The following is a 27,806-nucleotide window of genomic DNA, read 5'->3' on the forward strand; positions in this document are numbered from 1 at the left end:
TATTTTTTTTTTTTTTTTTTTTTACCCTGATATAGTGAGAAACCTGATATCATGAGGTAATTATCATGGTTTTTTGGTCCCTCTCATCATAACAAGATTTCCTCATAGGACCTACCTGTCATGTAAACATGTAAGCCATGTGACATGCGCTGTCAACTATTTGTCTGTTTTGGAGCAGCACATCTGACTTGAGATAAAGTATTTTTGGTGTACAGTAATGCTGCCATCATAGTGTGGGAGTTTTCCATGGATTCCTCACTGTTATATACTGCGGGGAATGTTGGAGAATATCAGATTGGGGGGGGGGGGGGGTGAATTCATTATGTGTTTTGTATCTCACGATGATATTTCACACAGTTATTTACTTGTATGTTATATCATGACAAGCTTATACAATTCCAATGTAATTTTGGGGTTATTAAATTCATAGGCTGTGGAAAAATTTGATGAATGTAAGAGAAAAGAAAAAGATTGAAATTCTAAAGGATGAATGTGGGGTACTTAGATAAATGGGTCATGGAAAGATTTGATGTATTTGAAGGCAGAATGCAGAATAAGTATACTGTAAGAGTGGATATTTTCGCGCGACTAATTTTTCAAGCTCGGCCCAGTAAGAAGAGTTTTGCGTGTTTTTGATTCCGCAGAATCGAGACAGTAAGTGTGGGAACATTATGGCAAGCAAAAATATTCACATGCTTTTATTTTCGCGTGAGTTTCTGGTTGCGCGAAATGCATGAAAATTTCCACTTTTACAGTAAATGAGAGCATCAAAGTGGGCTTGAGGAGATGCTGTGTATTGCACAATTATTCGTAGGAGGCTAAAGGGTGGAGATGTGAGTAGAGTGTGTGTTACTCCAGTAGGGGAAAATGTGTTATGGCAGGGAGGTCCCACCTCCCTGATTATGGGGATCAAGAGCCAGTGTATAATTTTGTGTTGTGTCTCATGGATAAGGTGTTATTGGGACGAAGACACAGCTGGTGTATACAGTGTAGCTGTGTGTTATGGATAAAATGTATTGTGGGGACCAAGACATGGTGTATATATACCGGTAGATGTGTTGTGCCTCATGGATAAGGTGTGTTATGGGGACCAAGACATGTGTGCCTTGTGGGTAAGGAGTGTTATGGGGACCAAGACATGGTGTACAGTTTTGTGTTGTGCCTTGTGTTATACCTCATTCTACACTCTCATATCAGTCAAGTTAAATGTACTTGGAGGTGTTGTTCTTATGTTCGTTTATAGAGTGCATATTGTTTATAGAAGGAGTATTTTTCTAGAAGGGATGTGGATAGCCGTGTTGCAATGCTTTGTGTTCCAGTAGTTAGGTCGAGTATCCAATGCTTTGCATTGAGTAGTGATCGATGTAGGCCTAATGGTGAGGGAGCTATTTGATGTCACACAATTTTTGGGGGAGATTAATTTTGACAAGGAGACGAATAATGTCTGTATTGCTCTTTCATGTCATGCATTTGATTCCTCAGGTTATGTGGTATTTATCAAGGCAAAGCACTTGTGGGGTTAGCAGTGTATTTTTGTTGTTGTTATAGAGTTGCAATCATTGAAAGATTGTGTTAGACAAGGATGAATTCTTGCATGGGGAAACACTTATCAATACATTTTACTTCCCATGACATATTTGACATGCTTTGTTATGCATTTATTCTAGAGGATGTACGCTTCAAATCATTACATGTATTAGCTTGCATGCAATTTTATACAGTAATTCGCCTTGGCCTTTGACCTCCGTGAATAAACTTGCAGGTAGACTAATTATAAATTGATTTTGTCATGCATGCATAGGAATTGTAGTAGGCCTACATGTATTGGACATGAAAGAATATGCACATTTGTGTAACATAGTCTTGATCTGACATACGCGCAGTATGAAGTGGCGTCTGTGCAAAAGAAAACAAGTATTTTAAAAAGAAAATAACTCAAGGGCAGGATTTTATGAATTTGAATAATTAAGCAGTACCAGAGACTCCAACCCTCCTGTTTTCGACAGGAGATCTCCCGCCGAAAGCCCATTTTCACAAAATCTCCCGTTCTCCCGTTTGAGATTGGATTTCTCCCGCCCTGGCTCTGTGTCTCCCGGTGGAAAGGATTTCTTACTTACTGCTATCGTATGCAAATAAGCCTTAGATAGCACCAGAGAACATCTAAAACCCTAGAAACTTCGCACTTTGCACACATCAACTTGGAGTCTCCCGTTTGCTAGGGGTTTCGGGCGGGAGAATCTCCAGATCAGAAGGTGCTTGGGGTTGGAGTCTCTGCAGTACCCGCTGCATGCTATAAGAATTGAAAACGGCACTGGCTGTCGAGTAGATGCTTGGTGGTGTATTGGATAAGATGCCTGTCCAGAAATCAGGTCGTAGGTTCAAAACCTGCCTAGTATGTATGTCCATGATTCCTTTTTGTCATGGCTACTACGAAAACACTGATCAATTCAGTGCTTATTTACATCGATGTAGGGCAATTTGTCATCAGCTCAGGGGAAGAATTACATGAATTTGGAAAGATAAAAAAATGTTGCTTGTTCAGGTCATGGGGGTAATAATAAACCAGCAAGACAATCATCGAACTACATGTATATACTAATTGCACATATACTAGAAAAAGAGATAGTAACAATCAGAAGGTATATGCACAAAAGTTATTTGAAATAAAATTTATCATGTTAAGCGCAATATTCTAATATATACATACATATATATTTTTCTCAGATTGTCAGTATGCTTGTACAGGATTTGCCAACAAAGCTTGAAGCGAATATATAGCAGCTACCCGGGTTACTACATGTACTCCCACCGATGATGAATAATTGCATGTTTGTTTTCATATACAGTATTTTTATGGGTGAGCAATAAATTGTATATTTGCAATGAACTGGTCTGTGTATCAAATGACTTTTTTCGAGTAATGTTTTTTTTTTTGCAATGAGACAATGTGGTGTGAGGTAAAATTTCACCATCAGGCTCTGTGGAATAGTGCTGCACAAATCATTTTGTCCTTGTTACATTGGCAACCCTCCGGAGTTGTAGCGTGTATCCTATATTGGAGAAAGATTAGATGATACTGGTAACATTCATAATACATTGTATCTGCACAATATCTGAAAAATAGACAAATTTGCTGATCGCAATTTCTTGTAAATGTACTGCCTACCCAACAAGTTGGTGTCTGTACCCCACATGTAGACCTGAAGGGAATAAAGTCGTCCATTGTGTTGTACTCTTTGCTGTATCCAACAAGGGAATGTATGTATGTGATAAAACACACACGCACACACACACACACACACACACACACGCACGCACACACACACACACACACACACACACACACATGCACGCACGCACGCACGCACACACTTTTTTGTTTTTCAATGATATTTTATTGATTTCATTCAAATCAATCATGAATCAACCCATTCTGGGTGTAACATGAACATAAAAACGGTACAAATGCCATTCAAAAAACAAATCCATTACCAACTTATACTGCCCATCATCTCCCTTCAAACATAACAACTCGATTATAAATCAATCCTACTGACCATTTCTTCACGAGAAAGTATTGACATGTACAAAAAAAAAAAATGTGTAAATCTTTGACTATGGTATACTTATACTGCCAATCATCTCTCTTCAACATAACAACTCGATTATAAATCAAGTATGTAAGGGTATATATATACAAGGGTATATACATAAAAAAGCAACAAAAATACGTTATACAAAACTAGAATGAAATCATTTCATTGAAAATCAAATCCCCATCCCCACCAACCCCGATGCACTCAAACCTATCCCACACCCCCACCACAACCCCAAACACATACATCCACAACCACCACACACATACACCCCAAACACCAACACCAAAAACGCACATACACACATACACCCCACACACAAAACACACCCGAAGCGATACCACCTTCCTTCCTAATGAAAACGACTTTCAAATGTTGATTGATACATACAACCTACAAGCGTGTAATGGCCGTATGCAGAAAGCATCGTCCGCCCGCACCCAAATACCGCTCCAAATACCCATTCAAATTCACCAAAACAAAACTCATCAAACTCCTAGCTGCGGACAAAATCCTATAACTTTTACACCACCAAAAACTTATCCCTCCCCGCGCGCGGCCAATGACACATTATATTGCCTTCACCACTGATAACTACACTGTACTAATAAAAAGAAAAAGAAAACAAAACAATACTTAAGCTCTCGTTTCAGAAACATTTTCCCATTTCAGCAAATGTAATCCCACCTTATTTCTTTTTATAGCACACACACACACACACACACACACACTTTCTCTCTCTCTCTCTCTCACACATACACATCTATAGGCATAATTTCCAATTCACAACAATGACCAGGGCAGACAAGGTTCTGCAAGAAAATGAGAAGAGAAGACAGGGTGAAAATTGACAAATCTTGGGTTATACTCAATAGGTTTTACTTGTGAATTTCATCACATGGTGAAATAAAGTATTTGAAAAAAAGAGATATCTATATATTATTGAATCATTGTAAAGTTGCAATTTACTTTCAAGACTTCTGGTTTCTTATTCCTTCAAAGTACAACATGGTTCCACTTACTCCACTGGATACATCTATGATCCAGTTTGGATTTTCACAGAATCGGATAAATCAGATTTTTAGAATTTGTAAAGATAATTTACACTTGTTTATATTCAGTTACATTCATCCTTCTGATTAATGAAAGAATATAGAATCTTAAAGTAACATAAATGCTCTGCAAGTGCAAACAAAGAGCAAGAGACGGACAAAGCAAGTGGCGAGGGTTTCTGGACCCATACGAAAGCAGAGGCACCAAACGGAAGCTATCAACTGAGCAATTTGTACAACATAACCCAACACAAAGCACTGCTTTAATAAAAACACAAACAAACCACAATGACACAAAACAAAGTGTAAAGTGGCGTATAAAGCATATGGTAAGTTTCCGTTCATATGCAAAGAAATCAATGTACAGAATAGGAAAGCTCATGTCAGAAACATAACCATTGTAATTTCACGTTCAAAAGAAGGCGTATAGTACAGTTGAAACATAATCTCCCCATAATGGCCCTACCTCTTGGCTAACAGAGTCAAGGGGACATTTGCCGTGGGACAAAATAAACAGGACTCCAATTAATTTGTCCTACCCACACTGTCGCGTATGTTCACTTACTGAATGAACAAAAAAAAAAATTTTCCACAACGCTCCACAGAAAGACAGTTTCCTGTAACTTCAGAAAATATGCAGTCTCCATACAACCCCTGATTTTCATTCTGCTTCCGACAAAAGATTTTTAAAACTGCTCTTAAGTGCTAAATATTTTGACATACATGTACATCTATAGCTGTCTATCCCTTACTGCTACAGTTTCATCATTTCTTATGCTGACAGGATAGATGTGCATTTCTCAAAAGGTACAAGTCAAGAAAGGGGCACAAAACTGCAGGAATTCAGACAAAAAATTTTCCCACACACAAAGAACTGACAGTGACTAATGGCATAATGTACTACGGTGCAGGTTCAGGAACAGTATGTAAAGGAAAAGGCACTGTGCTAAAATCAGCTCTTGAGGTTTCATTCTATCTGTACAACACGACTGAATAGTTTGATTTATCACTTGCTCACCTGGGCTGCACTGCATGAAAAGATTCACAATGAAAGAAATTTGGAGGAATGGACGAAATACCACTGGCATCTACATATCAAACTTAGGGAATTCCAGGTGTTGCAATTCCTGCAAGTTTCTTTCGTTTCTCATCATTATCATGTGATGAAGCCCTGGCAATATTTTGCAGATTCTACAAACATGCAATTACTGTCGTACTAGAAACATTCAAACTTCGAATGGGAATTAAAACAGGTGCATTTTCCGGGATTTCACTACACTAAACTATCTCTTTACCAAGCATGGACAATCGGCTACAGAGTTGTGCCTTTCACTGAAGGCCTTACAAATGGAGTCAGCTACATTACAGGGTTAAATGTTTCACACGTAGACACACTGCATTACAACCAACAAACAAGTAGTTTAATGTCAATATAGTGAAAATACCATTAATAGAATATATTTCTCTTCTCAAAATACAACTTAAATTGCAGATCATAATATACTGTATATGCAATTTATTTTACCTTCAACACATTAAACAAGGATATGACACATTTGCCTCTGTGCTGTGTTAAAATATATCAAAAAATCTGCAGCTAGAACGAAATGGAAGCAATGGAGGTCAAGCCATGAATATGAAAACTATGTGTATCAGTAATGATGTGCACACCACGTATGGTTAGTAATGATTTCATGGCTTTCCTTTGTGCATTTCACGACCACGTAAAAATGTGGCGTAACAGATGGCCGCAAATGACGAGAAGTCCCATACACCATCACTCGCTCTAGATGCACCATCTTGTAACACAGAAAGCGACTTGTGACTACGAGGCGTACCTTGTAGGACAAGAATTAGAATGACATGTATTCACTTTTAACTTCTTTGCAGATGCTGTATTCCCTTAAAAAAAACTTGCCTTACACCCTACAACCAATAGATTCCATGTCAAATGACTAGATAGAGGAGAGGCTCTACTGTGCGCAATTCTTGATAAATCGATACTGACTCCCTCTTTCTCTTTCTTTGCCGTTGAGTAACCTTGGGTATTTCTCCCGGCTGCGGTTTAACATCAATCTTCTAACTTGGCACACTGGCTTTATTTCTACTTCTATAAATGGCAATGACAAACAGACTGGGTACATAATGAAAACCAACCATGGACGGTAGTAGACATCAATACCAGTTTTAAAAAAAATAATAATAAAAAAAATCTGCTGACAATGTATTGCCTCGTATGACAACCACATGGGTGGTATAAGGAGAAAATGTGCACAATTCTCTTACAAAAGTCTTCCTGTACTTCACACACTGCCGTCAATCCATGAAACAATTTTCTTCTTTTTGAATGCATTATCTACAAATCCCTAGTCTGGACTAGCATCGCAGAGGGTACCGGTGATCAGGGGAGCCTACGTCTGTCCACTAATCGGCTACTTGAAGCGAGGCCCAGCTGTGGAGAAGAGCAGCTGCTTCTTGCGACCCTTCTTGTTCTTCCGTCCACCGCCACCCTTGCCCGACTCGCCGTCAGGCTCAGAGTCTTTAGGAAACAAATAAAACATTCACAAAGTCATAGCTCTGTCTCATAACAAAGCAAAAAATATTCTGAAGTGGTCATTTTAGAAGTCCACAGACATAGTGCCTGAGGGCTTGGCAAGTTTCAGAGATTATGTGAAACATAGTTTATATTGCGGCTTTATCTGATCATCTCTAAACATTTCAGCACGTCTTGCATGGCGCCCCCCCCCCCCCCCCCCCCCCCCCCATGCTTGCCAACAGGAAAAGTGAGAATGGGTGTTCTGGTAGGGCGTTAAAATGCATGTGGCAGTGTTACCAAATAAGAGACAGTTAAAGAGAATACAAAGTAATCCTAAATACTGTTACAATCTGTGACTTCATACACTATAAGGGATTTGTACAAATTGTTATTTCTAAAAGAAAACATGAGTCATTTGGCCTGGCACAGTGAAGGCCATCTCTTATCTTTTCTTAAGTCCTTACTCAAGTTCTTCTTCTGCCCCTTCCAATACCTCGGCCTTCTATTTTGTCACACATAGCCACTTTTGCATCTGACACATCAATCACATGACGTAAGAGGAGACAGGAGGCAATTTTCCAACAGCCTCTGTCAAGGCCAGAAATTTGGCTAAAAACTATGCATATCCTACTTTTCCATGACTACACCTTGTGCATACAAGACATCTGTTATTACCATAGACCAATATAAGATCAATAGCACCTGCAAGTGTACCTTTCTTCAGTGCATTCTGTGCAGCCCGGTCGAGGGCGTCCTGTATGGCGTTGCTGAATGCGTCCTTGTACTGTGGCACAGGCACGTAGTCTTCGTTGTCACTCTCGTTGCTGCTGGTAGTCTCCCTGCCAGGAGTTTTGTTGGTGCTGCCGCCAACCACTCGCAGCCCGGAGGTAGAGGAATGGGTGGCCGGCTTCATCGGGGACACTGGCTTGGCAGCTCCATCGCGTAGCATCTGTTGTTGGCAGTGGAAAAAGAGACACTTAATTGCAGTACAAAGTATGATAACCATTTCTTTTGATTTCTTTCTTTCTCTCTTCTCTTTTCTTTTTCTTTTCCTCCTCACTGTTGAAAGATGTATCTCACAAAGCGTGTGACAAGATGTGACAGCTACTGATATTTATTTATACAATACACAAGAAGGTAGAAAGTCTTTGCTCCATGAATTATTGACCTCCCATCATTTCTCATCAGTTCATTTGGTTGAGGATGCAGTACATATTGGGCATACACATACAGATTTGGAAGGCACAAATGTGCCAGACATAAGGAGATACAAATGTATGCTACTTAAGCACTGCCTCCAAGTTACGACAATCTTTATTTTTGTATTAAAAGTCATTTACAGAAGTTCCATCTATTTACAAACTTTGCACAGATACTTATTACATGAGTAGCCATTTAAAGAACAAATGAACTTAATTCAATCTTATGGCTTTTAATTTACTATTACTAATCATTAGACTCCACATGGCTACTGTAGAGCACGAGAAACTTGCTGGGTGAAAGTAAACTGACCTGGGCAAAGGAACGCTGTCCTCCCTGACTCTCCTGGCTGCCGACTGAAGGCCAACCGCCAACAGCGCCACCACTTGGTGACCCCCAGATACCGGCTTCGGCAAGAGGGCTACTAGCAGCAATGTCCACTACAATTGAAGAGACAAAGACATATCTTGATTTGCTCGTAATAATGTAACCACTGGGTAACTGTTTCCTACTCACTCGGGGAAATATCTTACTGTAAAATGAGACGTTTTCACGACATGAAATTTTCACGAATTCGAGCTGATGGCCTTTTTCGCGGCATTAAATTTTTGCAAATTGTCACTGGCATTCGCGTACATTTTAATTTTGTGAATCCTGGCTCTAGTCAAATTCATGAAAATCAAATTGCACGCCAACACTTCTGGTTTTACAGTATGTTGTCTACCATGTGTTCATGATAGTTCTTATATTAACAGTGTGAAAAGTAGCAAGACAAGAGGTAATACAGTGCACTCTCGTAGTAATGAACGACATTATAATGAAACTCTTCTTATAACAAGTAAAAATTTTGTAAGTCCAAAAATTATTATCTACATATTCTATACAGTTCAGTGTTTGGCTGTAACAAAAGAAAATTGCTGATCCTTGCACTCTGTTATAATGGGAGTCACCTGTAAAACAGAAAATTATCAAAATGAGTAGGAGTACAAGATATTACAGGGATGGTACCAGGGAAATAATTCTCATCTCTTTATTCTTGTACCCCAAAGGAAGTATCACTGGTATCTAAGACAGGGTTTATTCAGGGACACCAGAACTGACCATGTTGAGGCTCCTCGTCATGGGAGTCCGAGAGTGGAGTGCTGAAGTTGGACGCTGCTGAGTCCACAGAAGCCGCCGGTGAGATGGGTCTGAGGGGCGGGGCACTCGGGTGGCTCTGGTAGTCAGCCGTCGCGGCACTGCCTGGAGGGCTGTTGCCGCAGGATGGGAATTGGCGAGCACTCTGCAAGGAATACCGGGCCCTTGGGACTAGATTGGAGTCAAGAGAGAAGAGAGAAATGCTAAAAAGATGCCATCTCACAGCATAACAACAAAATGTGTGTGTGTGTGTGTGTGTGGGGGGGGGGTTATTCCTAAGTGACAGAAATGCTGTTACATAAAACAGATCGGTTTGTTGGTACATTTATCTGTACTATACTATATAAAACTCTCCTACCTTTCATTTAGTAAGAGAGGTTGTTCTTATAGAACGCCTTTAATTGTATGTACTGTACATGTGTCATGCATATTTTGCACAAGGGCTCAAGTGTCCCTTCTGTAGCATGCAGCACAGCACAGTACCTGCTCAAGCACACACAAGATCACAGTGTTGGATGTGACTGTTTCATTTGCCTTTCACTCCTTTATGGAAGGGAGGAATCTATGGAAAGCTTATCAATGGATGCGGGAGACTCGAAAGAAAAAAGTCATGAAACGTCGCGGCGATAGCTTCGCGCAATAGCGATACATAGCGCGAAACGTCGAGGGGGGGGGCCTTGGAGATGTAAACTCACATTTGCCATTCTTGCGGTCTTCCTCCAGCTTAATCTTGCGCTCCCTCCGCTTCTCATCGCGGGCCTTCTTGTTGCGCCTCTGCTGCTTCTTCTGAATGTCCGAGGCGAAGGCGGCCAGGGTAGCGGGGGAGAGGGTGGGCGGGGCAAGGTCTAGTTCGCAGACACCAATGTCACAGGTCAGGGGCAGGTGCTGCAGGTGACGAAGCCTGGTGCGAGTGTCCTGCAGGTTGAGTGAAAGAATAGGACACCAATCAGTACACCTAACTGTCATAACTTGAGCAGAACATGTGTGCTGAATAAGTGCAATCAGTGCAGTCAGTGTATGAGCTGATGGGGAGCAAATGTCAATTCAGTTAATACCACGCAGCCATAAATGCTTGCGAATAAGGACCACACCCCAGTTATAGTTACCTCCGCCAAAGAGGTTATGTTTATGCCAGCCACGGCTTGTCTGTCACTTTGTTTGCAAATAACTCAGGGAGTTATAAATGGATTTGGATGAAATTTACAGGAAAAATCAATGACGACAGAAGAGATGATAACCATCTGAATCCAGGATTTGTCAAAATTCTTTTTTGAATGATTCTTTATCATTGGGAAATATGGTCGTTTAATGAATAGCTATTAAACTAAATATTTATGCATATCAATATCTAAACATCTAAATATCAATGTGATTCCAAATGCAAACGGTATGCATAGCTGCCAACATTTGAAATTCAAAATTAGTAATGATCAGATAAAAAACACAGAAATGTGCGCGAAGCGCACATCACGAGCGCGAAGCGCAAAGTCCTTGCGGCCGGGGTCCAGGGCCCGCTTAAGGGCCCTGGAAGCTCTGGGGTTCTAGACACTCTCTGGTGCAATCTGAGCCTTTTTTTGGAGCATTTTAACCTTTCTCCCCATTCCTGGATTACATCAATGCAAAGCTATTTCTTCACATACATAACAATTAACATATAAATCACACAGAGTTGAGATCAGCCATTTGTTAAAAGATGTGATCTCCAGTCTATTATCTACAGGGGTTTTCAGTTGTTTTTAGGGTGAATCTTAGGTTTGAGAAAATTATTGCCCAAAATATTCATAAATCTGAAGATAAATGAATAACACAATAAAATATGATTAAATGGACCATTCAAAATATCATTAATTAAAGTATGCATTTGGATTTTTACTGCCCTTAAGAAAAAAGAAAAAACTTACCACAGGCACAGGTGTTAAGAGCTCTATGTAGCTGCTGCTTTAAGTTCTTAATTTGTTGAGGTATAATGGTCCTGTCTGCTCTCACTGGAGGAAAAGTGAAGTTGAGTTTATTTCAGTAGCATTGTTCAAACATTTGTTGACTGTCTGAAATCAGTTTCTTTCCTCATGACACATAGATTGTTATTCATTGAGAGCTCTACATGTAGCTGACTTAGCTCTCCTGAGAAATTTGTCATCAAAGTCTCTCAAGTAGCAAGGTCCTGTCTGCTGAGCCTTGGTGATTAGTAAACTTGACAGAGTTTCATCACTCATTGATCCTCTGAAATCAGTTTTGTTCTTGCGTACTTGGCTGAACACCCGTTCACACTCCGCGTTTGTATGTGGTATTGTCAGGATCCCTAGCATTACTCTTCCAAGTCTATCATAGCTCAGTTCACCTGATGCACCCTTCTGTGTCATCATAACTGCCCATTGCTTGTCAGCTCCTTCTTCTCTTAGCACTGAGTCTGGAATCTGAGCAATTTGATAGCTCACAAACTGGTTTTCCACTGCATCCATCGCACTATGTCTGTCTTCTCCTTCTTTGACGAGTAACATGCACGGAAACTTGTCAATGAAAAACTTCACAGAGGTGAATTTGACATCCATTCTACATGAAATATCTGCAACCTGTGCATGGATGATGACATTGGATTTCAGTGGAAATTTTGCAACAATGTAGTCACATGCCTTTGAGTAATAAGAGTATACTGCTGCATAAAACTGTTGGCGATCAGCCTTGTCCAATGTGCTCACAGTCTCTCTTGCTTCACTTCCTATGACAATCTCACTTTCTTCTCTAAGATTCTCCTTCTTTTTGTAATCAAGAAGGGTCAGATCAGTGACTGCCATAATGGCTTGTGGAGTGACAAATTTGCTGTACAGATCACGCAGTAGGTTTTCAAGTTCTCTTTTAAGTCTGTGGATAAGAGGACTTCTGGTCTGGAGGATGACACTTTTCCTGTCAAATGAAGTAATACTTTGGCTCAGAAATTGTGCAATGGCCAACTTCAGCTTTGATTTCAGTGTCTTCAGAATTCTCACAGGTCTTGTTTCTTCCTTTTCAGTTACATTGCTGGTACCTTGACTAAGTTTAGTTGAAGTCTCAGGTGTGAGTATGTGTGAGCTTGTTTTCTTTGCAGTAGATTTTCTGGTCACTCCTGTAGTACATTTGCTAGGATGACTTGAAGTTCCAGGCTTCAGCTTCAATGTGCATACTGCCTTAGCAGAAGGTCCTTCTGTACAAGTCTTTTGTTTCTTCTGGTGAGGTACATGTACGTTTACATTATCACCATGCCGTTTCTGTCCAACTGAATCACTTGCTGCAGACACATTTACTCGTTGAGGCTGTGATGATGATGCACTCACCTCCGGCTGAAGCAGTTGAGGTTTGCTTACAGTTACATCTGGTTTTGCATGAATTGCAGATACCTTCTTTGGAATACGAAACTTCTGGAGGCTTGATGTGATCTTGGCCTTGCTGGTTTGTGGAGCAAGCTTCTTCTGCTGGGAGACACACGCAGGTTCCTGAGCAGGTTTGCTTTTCAAAGTTGGATTTGCTTTCTTCGGTACAAGGTTGGTCTTGATACTGGGTGTTGTCTTGGTCTCTTTAACAGGCTTCTGCTGCTGAGCCACTTCCTCCTCAAAAAAGAGAATGAGAGCTTCCCACTGCTGGAGAAATCGTGGTAAACACTGTCCCAAGCTCAGCCAGCGAGTACAAGCATGTTTCAAGATTGCTTGCACTTCAGTACCAAGGAGCTTTTGGAACTTTCTGAGATTAAGTTTCCTGTTTACGCTGGCTTCAAGATAATAGAACACATCAATGAGAAGCGAGTCTATTGAGCATGGTAACGCTGATGATCCAGCTTTGGCGGCAAGATCAATGAGATGATTTGGGCAACCAAGCACAATGAGCTCTGGCTGACATTTTTTGAGGCATGCTCCCACTCCTTTCTTCACACCTGTCATGACCGCTGCATTGTCTGACCCCAATGCTGTACAGTTTTGCCATGGGATACTATGCTTTTGCATTTCTGCTATAAGCAGCTGCGCAATGTTTTCGCCAGTTCCCGCTTCTTCCAAGTTTTGAAGGGAGAAAATAGAACAAGAAATTTGCTTACCGTCAAAGTAGTTGATAACTATTGGGTACAATTTACTGGTGCTTGTATTACTCCCATCAGTTGAAATTGCAAAGGGTCCTGCTTTCATTGCTAAAGCAATCCGTTCTTGTTCATCTTTGGCCATTTCTTTAACTAGACAGGAAGTTTTGGTCCTTGCACTTGAAAATTTCTTCACCTCCTCCGAATTTGGAAAGGCTTTCCGTAACAATGGCCCCATATGACTAGCAGCAGAAAGAGGAATGTTGTGCTCCAAGTAGAATGATGTAAACAAGCACTCAGCTCGCGTAACATTTAAATCCTGCGAAGTTGACATCCATGATGTTATCTTGGGTGTGGATGAAGATTCAGACTCAAAATTACCGATGTGAAGTTTTGATTTCCTATGCAAAATGATGTCACTGCGGCCACCATGAGCGATTGAAATATCCCGGCGACATATCTTACAAAATGCATGCTGTTTGCTCTTTCCAGATTTTGTGATGAAGTCGAACTCTGTTTCGTATTTGCTATTGTAACACTGTCCCTTTTTACGATCCATTCTCTGTCATTTATTGTCCAAAAGTCAAAACTAGAAAAGAAGAAGTGAGAAGATAGCGTCGAACGTTCGCTAGCAACATCGCAACTGTACTGCATCACACACAATACACATCGGTGCACCGCACTTGCAATCATCATAAAGCTATACATAGGCAGTGTGTATGCACTAACATCAACATGCATGTACTATGAATGGCCTCTTACCTTCACACGAATGCGCTGTTTTCGTCTACACGTACGAGCGTGGTATACTGTAAACGTCAATATTTTCGCGCGATTAATTTTTCGCGCTGAGCGGCTAAAACCACCGCGAAAGAAACCACGTAAACAGTATTCGCGGGTTCTTAAATTCGCGGTCCGCAGCAGGTTACTTTACTGTAGTACACATTCACTGCTTTCATCCAAAGCCTCTGCTACATAGCTTGCTATGCCAGCGTACGACAAGCGACGTAGCGAGCGACTCGACTGCGAGTACAAGCACTCAAATACGTAGTACAGCTGTGACTGTACCGTAGTCACGGGGGAATGTAGCATCGGTGCGCGCGGTGCACACTGCATGCTACATACAGTACATACACAGCAATCTATCGTCTCTTCGCACAGTTACAGTAATGGTCCACGCCATGCATGTGCACGTACGTACGTGGATAGAATTGCGCTGACATGTTGTATAACACATGCGTGAATGGGCATAGTATAATACATGTATAATGGCGCTCATATTCGTAAAATTTAAAGGTGCATTCGTATTTTCGTAAAATAGGTAAAAATTCGTAATATTTACGAATTTTTCGTAATACTTGGCAGCTATGGGTATGTTTTGATATTCAAGAAATCTTAATGCAGGTATGAATGAAGGGCTACAATATAAGGTAGAACACAGAATATCGATGGAAATGGGTTGCTTGGTGGAGGTCTGAGATCTCAGAGTGCTTCTCTAGTTAACTCCGCCAAGGGGGGAGGTTATTTATTTTTGTGGGCAAAGTCAAACAGAAGACTCACCACTTTCAACCACTCAGATGTCACAATTCATTAGATGAGATAATTATGAAACAGAAGGTTGACAAATAAAATGTTTACCTCGGTGACAGACACATGTTCCATCTCAACAAACCTCCCTGTGATATATAAGAACTATACCCTGGACACAGTTTGTTTGCAGGCACAGTCACATGCAATACTCCATCACTAACACTTGTAGAGTATCATGATACATAGGACAAGATGTACAGAGGTTGATACGAGAGGCTTACCTGGGTGATGGACATGTGTTCCATCTCTACCAGCTTGCCTGTGATCGTCGGGGGACTGTTCTCCAGACTCCCGTACTCATGGATCAGGCAGCGGGCGTTCAAGGAGCCGAGGTAAAGGTGCTGGCCATCCTCAGCTGACACAAGGAAAAGAGACACAATACGGTATATTGGTACTCCCATGAATAACATAGGCACAACATCGATCCTGCACTGCTACTGTATTTTACACCTTGGGAATATGATTTGGCTTGGGTTTCAAAATTTCAGTGAGTTCTCCTTTTACCTGTCAGAGACAGACGGAATAAAACAAAATTCTACCCTTCTATTCATCAATTGCAAATAACAAAAGAGCTTGACATGATCTGACTCTTTTTTTCTGGCTTGCTCATAAATGTAGAAATGATGGTAAGTAACCGTTTGTTTGCTAGGGCATTGTCATAATATATATTACAAAATATCACAATGATATTCTGTAGCAAATGCACACAAAGAAAGATGGCTGGATGTATACACATCACAATATACCACACAGAGAATCTAAACCTAGCATTGCCTCTATTACAGGTAGGCACTGCTTCCTCATTATGAATGCAAGGTTAACATACACATAGATCTAAAGTTCACCAACCTTTGCTCCCTCCTTAATCAAGATTCCCAACTTAAAACAGCTATAGGTCAAAGCAAAGCTTCATCAACCTAAGTACACCAAAATCAACCAAGGCTCTAACTTTTGTGACAAATCTTACTCGGCTAGACACAGGATGCTCACCTTGATAGAAGTAGATGTAGGGACTCGGTCCTCCCGACATCTTCCGGTTCCTTCCAAGAGGGGAGCTGCTCTCGGGCGTGGCAGAAGCGGCTGCCCCACTGTTCTCAGCCGCATCCTCCTCATCCTCATCCTCCTCCTTGGCTCCAGAACCTCCAGGTTCTTCAGCAGCAAGGCTGTTCTTTCCTTCATCAGCTGATCCCTCATCTTGTGATGGTTCCTTCTCTTCTGTTTCTCTGCCTCCTCCTCCTCCTCCTCCTCCTCCTCCTCCACTGGTTTCCATGGCAACGCCTTCGACTTCCCCAGCACCCAGACTGAGTCCATCAAGAGCTGCCGGCAGTGGAGACGAATCATCGGAACCGGAGAGTGTCACAACGGGTGAAGTGCATGCAGGAGCATCCGCCTCATCGATTTCCTCATCGGAGAAAGCCGATGCATAGACAATTGCATCCTGTAGTAGAGAAGACAAATATGATTTTCCAATGTTCAAAGCCATCAACTAAACATCATGTCTCCTGTACTTTCTATTTCTGATTCAAAATGACTCGCAGGTCAGGCATATCAACACCTGATTCCAACACCAGTAATTCCAACATCCATTCAAACACACATCTTACAACTCTACATTGGTTGGATGTGTATGATATAACTTGTTTTTGTTCATTTCATTATTGAAAAAAAAAAAAACTTATTGAAGATTTTGGCGAAGATCAGGGGAGACTTGTGCTGGTTTACTTTGAATGTGCTTGTGATCAAAATCATTGTCACAGAAACTTTTGATGGCCCAAACTTTTTTGCTTCATGTAAAACTGTTACACAAATTTGACCATTCTGGATGTTCAATTTTACACAATTCATAAAGAGTCAAATTGAACATGGAATAGATTTTCACTTCAAATTCTAGTTGTTTGCACTGCAGTTTGCTTTACTTGAACAGAACTCGGGTCTACCAATAAAGTTGTACTGCACAAAGCAGACACGTAAATTTACCTTTGAACTCCAGGTTGGTGAGACCCGGTCAATGACAGCCTCATTCTATCACAGCAGATTCCACAATGGACTCCCCAACAAAGCCAGTGATAAGTGTCGCACTGAGACTACTAAACATATTTTATGATACTCTGGACTGCCCTAAATTTGAAGTGTGAATGAGCCGAAGACAAAGCTAGAAAATTCTGAAAAGCTTTTGGAATTTGAGGATGGTGAGTGAGGCAGAAACAATTAAATTCAGTCCAGTTCTTCCTAACATTATTTCTCAGAAGAGATAATGTCTCTTATTTTCTTTACGAGCACGAGGGTGTTGTATGATCAAACAGAGCTCGCGCTGTGCACCGACACAGCCTTTTCAACACATTGTTACAGAAATTGAATAGCGCCGCTGCCGTTTGAGTTTATACAGTTATACACGATAGAGAGATCTGGACATTTGACATCGCACCTCTTTTGGAGTCAGAGAAATCCTTGCAACATCTGGGTCATCTTCCTGGAAGGAGATGTCTTGTGTGGTAGCAGGAGTGTCTACAGTTTGGAGAAAATCATAACATAGACAGACAACACTGTCACACAGAGGTTGACTCCACTCAATACAGAAGATGAATTGTAAGTACTGCAGTGTGTACATGTCTCTTATATAGTTACAAGATTCTCAATAATTAAATTCGATGCACTGTACTAATTCGCTGTATTTTATATGTCTGCACTAAGTTCTGGATCCCCAACATGGCTAGAAAGCATTAGGCGAGAGAATCAATCTAGAAATCACATATTTTAAGCATGGATGGACAACAACAGACAGTATACAACATGATACGCTCTAAAGGAATATATCCCTACACATCTTGCCTCTTCATTAACCTTTAGGGCTGTGGACATACTTGCATTAGAAATTAATTACACTTACCTTCCTTTGCTGCAGCGATTGGAACATTCCTTTCGGTTGTGTCACACAGATTCAGACTGGCTTCTCTCTCCTGCAAAATAGAGTAAAAACCATTTCTTCATTAGCACTTGACAGGTCAAAATCACAAAAAACTGGCTCATGTCTTTTTCTGCAAGGATAGAAAGTGCATGAATGGCCCTATGTAGCTCTTCAATTGGCAAGCTATAACTAAGAGGTTCATGATAGCATAGTTTCTGAATGTTGTAGTAACTCTTCTCCAATCACAGACATCCACATATTCTTGACAAAACTGGATGTGCAGAGAGAAAAAGCAAAGACAGGAAAAGAATTACAATGCAGTGGTCTGGTGGGATTCATCTAGACAATATGCTTGTTTCACAGCTCTTATTTCTTATCTTCCAAAAACAGCCAGACCTGCTCCTGCACTAACTCAAATGACAAGGCAGCTTGACGAGTACTTTAAACGGTTTGAGGGTGATGGTGAGTGTGACTTACATTCCAAGAATCGAGTGCCCTCTGTATGAAGGATTTCTCAAAGTCCTGCAAAATAGGGTGGGAAAAATACTCTTGGTGAATATTATGATGACAGTAATCACAAAATTGGCAATAATTTGAGTTAATTTCTCCCACTGACACATTTGTTTATGCTTTCCAATGGCATGTACAGAAAAACTACATCTAAAAGAGCAATGTTCACGAATTACAGATTCAGAGTATTTCACACATTCACTACCCAGCCACAAACACTTTTAGAATATCAAAACAAGAATGAGATGCATATGGAATTTGTTTCAATCACTGTTTGTTACAATCACAGATATAACTGGAAGAAATAAACTAAAATGACACTAATAAAAAGCATCATCACAAAAAGAAAGACCCATCTAGGGTATAGCTGTATAGCAAATTATCTCTTTGGGGTCATTGTAAATTCAAAAGACAAGAAAATAAATGCCATAGTTCATGTTTTGCCATGACAAAGTATTTCTTGACACTGATCGCCACTTACAGTAAAATGTAAACAGTGAAGGACTGGTACGCATGAAAAGTAGTATATTTGGCAAAGCAACATTACATACAGATAGCAGCATGTATCTGAAATTTGCTGACACAGACATGTGTATATAGAACAATAACTGAAGAGACATTTTCCATATCACAGATGAGATATTAATCATACAATTTGGTTCATATAATTCAGGTTTTTCGTTGTTGTTGAAACCTTACTTTATCTAACTTATCCAGTGTTGTTCTCTTTAACCCCACTATAACGTGACAGTTAACTTTGTAGGCAAAGAATACATCACCTGGGTTACAAAAAGTTGGTATGGGTTTGATGGGATTTCCTTAAGTAAATATACATGGCATTTCTTGAAAAAAAATTTATGTACAAGAGAAAAATGTTATCAACTTACATCATTGGATTCTTTGAGCTGCTTCTCTAGCTCTTGCTTTTCACGAAGCAAAATCTGGAAAGATGAATCCACAACATAAATGGCACATCAGTGAAACAGATACACTCTGTGCTATCATGTTCGCTCATGCCACATCACACTCAAAGAACCCATGATGCCAAACAACAAGATATCAACTTGTCAGATTACCCAAGTAATTACAAGATCCTTCTATTCCAAATGACACATTTTCCAAATCCAGGAGTGGACAACGTGTGAACTAGTAAAACTTTGTCCAATATCAACAAACAAATAAAAAAAGCATATATCATAATAAAAACACCAGATACTTTCATAGATCTAACTAAAGAGGCCCAACAGGAGAGATATTATTGCACTTATGCAATCTCACATCACAAGCACTTACTCTCAAGTACCGAGTCATATGTAAGCAAGATCAACCCTCCCATCACAAAGACACAAATTCTTGGATACCACATTCGCAACTGGCCTCTACAGAATCATTCTTGTAAGCTGCAAAATTACTCTTTTTACAGAAACCCAATTTAATGAATCACCTGCTTGAGAAATCATGTTAACAATATTGAACTTGGAGAAGGAAAATGTCGAAAATTTGACAAAAATGCATGATGACTAACCATATCTCGAACTTGCACTGGAGAAGCAACCATGAGTTTGGCAAAGCTGGCATCGTCTTGGATATCTGGTTAAAATACAAGCAAGATTTAAGGACAGGTATTTATTATGTCTCTCAAATCTTTTTCCATGAATCTTTTTCTAAGATCACAATACTTGGTTGTACATTGTAAGATGCACAGCACTGACTTTTGAATAAGGTATATTATTGGTAAATCACATCCCCCTTCTGCTGAAGTCTTTTTGAATGTGGAGTCACATGGTTCTGCATCTAACTAAATCTGAGCTACACCTTGAGGGATTCAACACTTCTTATAATATTGCAATGAGATATGAAAGACACAGAACGGGAAATTCAAGCGTAGCCAAAGTTGTGAGAGCTGAATACAGGAAAGCATATAAAAGATAAGAACCGGTGGGCATCACAGGGGTCAAATCTTTTCATAACAAGCACAGGAAATTAGCAGTAAAAACATTGTTTTTACCACCCAACATGTGAAATGTGATCTCTTTACTGATATCATGTGACACAGATTTCAAAGGTGACCACAAAACTACCGGCATGCACTATACTGGGGGGAAAAAAAAATGAATATTGACTCACACAATGTAAAGACCAAAATCTTGATTTTATGCAGCGAAAATCAAATTATTGACTCAATCCCAAAGGACAGCTAATGCCATCACCAATTAAGGAACTTAACACTCAGTATCATACAAGTACAAAGACCATGACCTTCGTTGAAATTCAAAGTGTAGACATGGAAACTAAATTGAAGGCCAATTTGCCACATGCAAAAATGGGAAACCCAGCAGAGAAAAATAATACTGTAAAACTAGAAATTTCTGCATGTATGTGACTTTTGCAAATTTCGCGAGGAGCCAAGATTCAAGTTGAGTATTTATATCAACCAGCCATGTGTGTTCAACAAATCCCTTATACTAGTACACATGGCATACTCATAATTTTTTCCATGGTCGGTAATTTGTGAAAGTTTCACCTGTGAAGAAAAGCCGTTGGTCCGATTCCCAACAGTTTCTGAATTTGCAGTTACTTCAGGAAATGCCATACACACAAATAAACTGGAATTAGCAAAGCTTCGGTCACCTGTCAAGATGGGTGAAGTGGGCGCGGCCTCAACGGCCTCTCCGCCGGGGTCGTGGGGCTGGACGATGACTGATCCTTTCTCCCGCCTCATCAGCCGCATCGTGATCTGGTCTCCCACACTGAAGGTCTTGAGAGACTTGGCCACCACACTGACATGTCAAACACACACACACACACACACATCATAGAGGAGAGAAAATCAGCAATGCATGTGATATGAGAAATATCAAAACCGTCACTTCAACTCCATACAACAGTCAAACACATTCTATATCCTACATTATGCAGACTAAATATGATTATTATTACACATTTCAGGTACAAACTTCAGGGGAAAAAATGCTCACAGGAGGAGAACTGAACAATCTCACTCAAGGGCTGTTACCTCATCGATGTGCTCCACCTATAATTGCATACATTCCAATCTATTCTCAAGACAACTCCCATGCAAGTTCTGTCTGTGGCTCCACAACTGAGCAACTGTAATAACACAATTGAGAATTTTGAATGGTCCATGGCAGGTTTGGGGTCGCTCTGGGCAACCCAGCATGATTACTTGTCTTCACCCCCAGTTTTGGCCCAGTAAAGTGTATGCAACTTACCTCTTCAGGTCACTGGCCACCACAGAATCATAGCAAATGGGGCATTTGCGCCACTTCTTTTCTCCCAGCGATAGGTAATGCAGAATGCAAGGCCAACAGTAGATGTGGCCACACTTGGTTATCTTGGCTGTAAGGTGAAAACGATATACATGTAGGGTGAGAATTATTACTTGAGCTGAGTGATGAAAGTCAAGACTCGGTAGTTTTCGTCATTACTTTCAGTCATGTCCATACTTTCTTCTGTCATTTTTGCACTCAAATGCTGGACATTTGCACCTCTTGGGAATTTCTTTGCTCTTTTTAACACATGCAATATTTCACAGTGACACACAACTGCTAGCAGTTGCCACAAATAAGCCCCCAACAACTCTGAACTCTTCACATTTATGCAACCTAACATCAATGACTGCTAAAAACATTACAATCCATAGAGAATTATGTCCATTGGACTATCAATGTGCCAAGAAATGACATGAGCCATAATTTGAGAAGAAAAGGCAATCTCATCTCCTTTCTTTTCTTCGTTCTCTCTTTCTTGTTATTGTTTCTCAAAAGATACAAAACAGCACCAACTTCTTGGCATCAAGTCAAACGGTTGCTCTGGGATTTGTGACATTCAAAAACTGCACATCTCCAGGTAGGGGAGGGGCTTGAGAGGCATGTATTACATGAAAACGGCGGGGGTGGGGCGGGGCAGGGGGAGGGGGAGACTGCACTCACCAGCGGCTGGAGGGAAGAGGCAGATCGGGCAGGAGGGCATCTCGTGGCCCAGCATCCGCACCTGCTCTATCATATCCCAGTCCACCAGGGCGTCGGGGTCGACGCACTGCTGCACGTAGTCCCCGCTGGACTTCACCACAAACTGGCAGCTGGGGGAGGGTGGAACGTTTACAGCCCACAATTCAAGGCATGCAGCAGGATCACAAGGGACAGTATTATATATGTTTACATGATTAGCCAGAAAAGAAAAAGAAAGAAAGGGGTTTTGGGTATTTGTTTTTGCTGTTTATCATATTTCTCTCATTTGTCAATTCAGCTGGCTGAATATAAAGTGTAGTTGAAATTAATGTATGTATACATATATTTGTTTCTTTAATCAAGACCAAGTTACAATGAATCCAATGCTGTGATTAAATGAAGTTGATTTCAATTTTAGTTGAACTGATTGTCACATGAGCTCATATGACCACCTCCGTTGTTTTTTAGTGTGGGAGTTACTATAGGTAGAAGCACTTTCTGAATGCCTATATTCCATATTCTGGTGAAAGAAAGTACTTGGCATTCAAAATGCATAAGTCACATTTTAATTTCTACACCCTCCTGAGGGTCATAAAGTGAGAATTGATGACTACTGGTATCCTTTCAATCACCGACAAATCATGTGGATACCTCTGTGACAAACAGGATTCATATTTTTAAACTTGGTGTTATATGAAGACATGGATGGCCATGTTATGAAATGCTTGCCTCATGATAATACGAGGAGCAATTGAGGGTCAGTGGATAAGATTACAGACTATCAATCATGACATCCCTGGTTCATGTCCCCTGGCAGCAGCAGTTATGCCTCTACACAAGCAGAGCTTCCAACATTCCCACATCAAAACTGGGGAGAACCCGAAGCGCGATCAGAGAGATATTTTTGTGGTACGTGTACCTCATTAGGCAAAACTGATTCCAAAATCAGGAAGATCTTTACATCCTCATGTTAAGACATGAAGAGATCTTGAAATTTTCCATGAGAATCATGTAGAATTAAGGAGACTTGATAGCTCAGCCCCAAGTAGGGCACTCTATCCTCATTGCCTAGGCCTTCGGAGGAGACGTGACGCCGTTGGTCTCCAGGTATGTGTAGCTTGCTTACAAGCACTCATTCTTCCTTAGCAGTACCAGAAAACAAAGTACAATACATAATCTTAAACATCAATGACCATATTTCTCTTCTGGTATGTCATAATCAGGGCCTTGAATGTTTCAAAACTGACAAGCCTTCGAGCAGGACTTACTTTGCCTGCAAAAAGTGGTCCTTGTTGAAGCGGGGATGGCGGTGGCCCCATCGCGCCCGACCACGCCAAGCGCCTCGTGACTCCTCCGTGTCCCGAGGAGAGAAGGTGAAGTTGATGAGGTGGTTCAGGTTAATCTTCTTTGGGCCTTGCGGAAGAGCCGAGCCAAACTCGGCCCTCTGATTCACCGTCACCTGAAACAGCAGGAGAAAGGGAATTATCTCAAGTATGCAAACAAAACGAAGAAAAAAAAATCCTCACTAATGAACATGGTCTGATATCAATGCTCAAGTGCTCATCACTGCCAAGATTTTGGTAACTATATTTTAATTACCAATGCTAATATTTTACATACTTCTACCACGTTACTACTGAAAAAGATGATAAAATAGAAGAAATGACTGTTCCTTCATTCTGATAAATGATTCAAATGCAACCCTGAAAACTAACCCAACATTTATATATGGACCTAGAAGATGGGTAAAGCACTACTTGTTCCAAGCAGCAATAACAGCAACCAAAGAACCAAATCTTCACACACAAGAGTTTTAAATGTTTCAAGTTAGGACAGATATGAAATTTGCTTTCTTCAGGACATGGACACATGGCACTGAATGGGAATGCATTTCAAACCATAACTCAGAGAAAGTACAATATTGTACCTAGGCTGATGTTAGTTACTGGGTACTACTTTTATCTTCCTTTCTCATAATTACCTCATCGCGTCTGCTGGCAGGAAGACCTCTGTTACGTGGCCTCTTGTCCAAGGCCCGACTCTTCTGAGGCACCGGTCGGCGCGACTGACCACTGGCAGGGTCTGCCGGGCTGCGACCCTGTGGTAGGTCACGCCTACTTCTGTTGTTATGGCGGTGTGTCTTGCTGCCATTACCACGTCCATTTTCTGCAAGGCGAGATACAAGAGTACAAATACAAGCTGATATCCACTCTCTTAAATACTACTGGAAGGTTCACCTGAAGCAATCAATTAAAGGCTCTCTCAAATACAAATGCATGTTGATATGTGTTGATTTTAATATGATACCCTCAACATCACTTTTGCGGTGAAACTAACATCGATCTATAAAGGTACAAAGGTACCTAGATGAATCAGAACTTACACCATTTGATTAACATCGATCTAGTGATTCTAGAAACATTCCATACGTATAATATTTTACAAATTCTTCTTCTATTTTTTCTTCAGATTTCGTATACTTGGATATGGAGATGCCCACAAAAAAGTCCTTCCAAACCAATATTCCTGATGTGACCTCATCTGTCAATCATCGCTGAAGTACTGATATGTTTAACAAAGGCAGTGTATACAACCACACGCGTGTGTCTTTACCATCCAGCCACACGAGTGTGGTTGTAGCCATAGCCCGAGTCGTCGCTGGATACAGCCACACTCGTGTGTAATATACCTATCCACACACACGGAGAAGCTTTATATTGCGTTGCTGTCCTATCGGAGAACACGCTGTGTGTGGCCACATCAACACGCGATGTACCACCGCAAAGCGATGAAATATTGATAACCTACAATGTACCTCCTAGATTAACCTTATTTATATCACTTTTTTCATTTTACTTTTTTCATTTTAAACTCTATTCTCATTTCCTTTATTTGATATTAAAGATGAATTTAAAATCAACAGCAAAGTTACAATTGATTTGGGACTCTGATTTATGATCGATCATGCATCGCGTCGTTGGCCTGTACGTATTGAGACTTCCGCCTTGAGACTTCCGCCTTCGTTTGGCTCGTCGCTCATAGCTAGCTTGCTCTGCATGCTATGCATGTGAACGGGTACTCGAAAATCACGCAGCTAGCTAGCAGCGCATTTTCTCTGCCGCGTACACAGGCAGCCAGGGTCCATGCTGGGGCGAGCGGCACGACTGCGCTGGCTGCAGCTGCTCTGAGCGATCGCTAGCATCCGAAGTCACAATGTAGGGCCTACTACCACTGCACCAGCAGTCTAGCGATGTCAATTCGAAGTCCCCCGATTTAGCGGCAGCTGTAACTTTGCTATTATATATTCTAATTTTCTATTCGAATCTAAACCCATCGTATCAAGCAAATACAATGAGAATGGAGCGGAAAAAAAAATATTTGTAAGAAAATAATTAAGTTATGAAAATGAGGTTACTTTCATCGCTTTGCGAGCAAGCTGGTTGTGTTGTGTTCATGTGCTTGACACGCACGGCGGCAATCAGCTTCTCCGTGTGTGTGGATATACATGTCATTACACACGAGTGTGGCTGTATCCAGCGACTCGGGCCATGGCTACATCCATACTCGTGTGGCTGGATGGTAAAGACACACGCGTGTGGTTTTATACACTGCCTTTAACAAAAGACATTGGAATGCACCTTCCCCTCCACTCGTAGCTCAGCTGCCTACATGTTTCTGTGATATTAATGTGACTAACAAAAGACATGGCGCGGGAACATGCAAGTTATGCCGAGACATACCGAGTTGAGGAGAAGGTACATTCAATGACGGTTTTGTGGATGGATGGGTGGATCGATTGCCCGGCATTGTTTGACCCTATTTTATCAATGTATTTATCTATCGTTGTATTGATATTTATCCAAGGCAGAGGCTCACGGGCAAATTGTAATTTGGATCTACTGCAAACTCCAGAAATTAGTGCTTCACACAAAGTTCACCCTACACGCTGGCGCACTAGCTAGTTAGGCGGACTGTGGTGAATCTGCGCGAGCGCGCACTGGGGAGTGACTGATGTGATGATCTCTGCATACTAGTAATATAGATGCGGGCAAGCCCGCGCCGTTGATAGCATACGCGCGCTCATAATACAGCTACGTGTATTATAGATTCTGTTATGTAAAGGACTCTACCCGTAGAAACCGCCTTCGACCGTCGAAACCGGCACACAAACATGGGTACATGAAATGCTCACATATTTACCTTTACTCTTTGATTCACACGAATTGAGTCGTGCTGGTGAAGACACAATTTTCTTCTCCATATCCCTGCCTTCTTTGGCCATGTACTGAGTGACTTAGAATATACAATTTCGAGCGATAAACCGCTCCGGAGGAGACTTGGTTACGAGCGTACGACTGAGGAGACATGTTAGCTCTTCACTGTTGCGCCATATTGATGAAATGGAAGAAAAGGTCAACAGTAGACGAAGTGTACCACTGTAGAATGAGGTAAAAATAGACGTAAAATCGATGAAATGGGTCCAAACTTGTGCTATGAAGCACAAGTTTAACGCTGTCAGCAACTGGGGTGCTGAAAATGGCCAAATAGACCACAAAAATAAAGCCGTTTCCGACTTTCCAGATGAGGCGGTATTTCGCCAGGAACCTTGCAAAAACAGGACGCGCACGTACGCGTACGTACGTAGGTCACCTACCACACCGACCCCGCGACCCTCGGCCTCGGCCTGTCATCTCATCCTCTCTCTCTCTCTCTCTCCCCCCCCCCCCCCCCATTTTAGACACGTACTCCACCTATAATGTGCTGCATACTATAACAGTACCATTTTTGTCATTATTACAGGATATTGCGTAAATCAAAACAATGCGATAAGTAAACGAACCGAGAAAGAACAACAACAACAACCAAAAAAAAAAAGAATAATAATAATAAGCGGAAAGAAACCAGACAGACATGTTTTTTTGTTGTCTTTATTTCCGAAACAATAAAATCATAATACAAAATAAACAGTGTTGAACATGACATAATAAAAAAACATGAACCATGAAGGTTAAGTATTAAAACACAATGAAAACAATTGACATGTTACATGATTTATAAACCTATAATAACTAACATGTCTTTAATTCATACCAAAAACAGTATTTACGATCATATCACAAGACAATCTCTCAGAACAATCCCTCCCTTTCCCCCTTCCCCCTTCTCTCTCCCCCCCCCCCGTATTCATCTTAGCTCTGATGGGTTATATATATATATATATATATATATATATATATATATATATATATATATATATATAATTAAAAAGC

The 27,806-nt window shown here is 40.9% G+C and overlaps 1 protein-coding gene and 1 pseudogene across 1 annotated transcript; both read right to left on the bottom strand.

Annotated features, from left to right (window-relative positions):
* Window positions 1-6,849: 6,849 nt before the first annotated feature.
* LOC139710682 (E3 ubiquitin-protein ligase RNF10-like) lies at window positions 6,850-27,122 on the bottom strand. Its single transcript, XM_071622603.1, has 19 exons — window positions 26,737-27,122; window positions 24,518-24,702; window positions 23,805-23,995; window positions 22,519-22,667; window positions 21,799-21,925; window positions 21,197-21,345; window positions 20,091-20,155; window positions 19,453-19,506; window positions 18,533-18,577; window positions 18,038-18,107; window positions 17,576-17,655; window positions 16,447-16,588; window positions 16,141-16,392; window positions 15,372-15,505; window positions 10,217-10,436; window positions 9,486-9,692; window positions 8,697-8,824; window positions 7,899-8,133; window positions 6,850-7,187 (listed from the first exon to the last, which is right to left on the bottom strand). The coding sequence occupies exons 1-19, from the start codon at window positions 26,816-26,818 to the stop codon at window positions 7,081-7,083; spliced, it is 2,622 nt and encodes an 873-aa protein (XP_071478704.1). The 5' UTR covers window positions 26,819-27,122; the 3' UTR covers window positions 6,850-7,080.
* Window positions 11,015-13,654, bottom strand: LOC139710688 (uncharacterized; annotated as a pseudogene).
* Window positions 27,123-27,806: the final 684 nt, after the last annotated feature.

The sequence above is a fragment of the Diadema antillarum genome, unplaced genomic scaffold, assembly GCF_040938485.1.
Source record: "Diadema antillarum isolate AM-2024a unplaced genomic scaffold, OU_Dant_1.0 seq00001553_RagTag, whole genome shotgun sequence".
Classification (NCBI taxonomy): domain Eukaryota; kingdom Metazoa; phylum Echinodermata; class Echinoidea; order Diadematoida; family Diadematidae; genus Diadema; species Diadema antillarum.

Bases quoted from the DNA above. Each gene is read 5' to 3' on its own strand.
- LOC139710682 (XM_071622603.1), bottom strand. From the start codon at position 26,818: ATGGCCAAAGAAGGCAGGGATATGGAGAAGAAAATTGTGTCTTCACCA. The intron at 20,156-21,196 runs GTGACCGAAGCT...TATTTTAACCAG, and splicing joins CACTTCACCCATCTTGACAG to ATATCCAAGACGATGCCAGC. The intron at 18,578-19,452 runs GTAAGTTGATAA...CCTATTTTGCAG, and splicing joins AGCTCAAAGAATCCAATGAT to GACTTTGAGAAATCCTTCAT.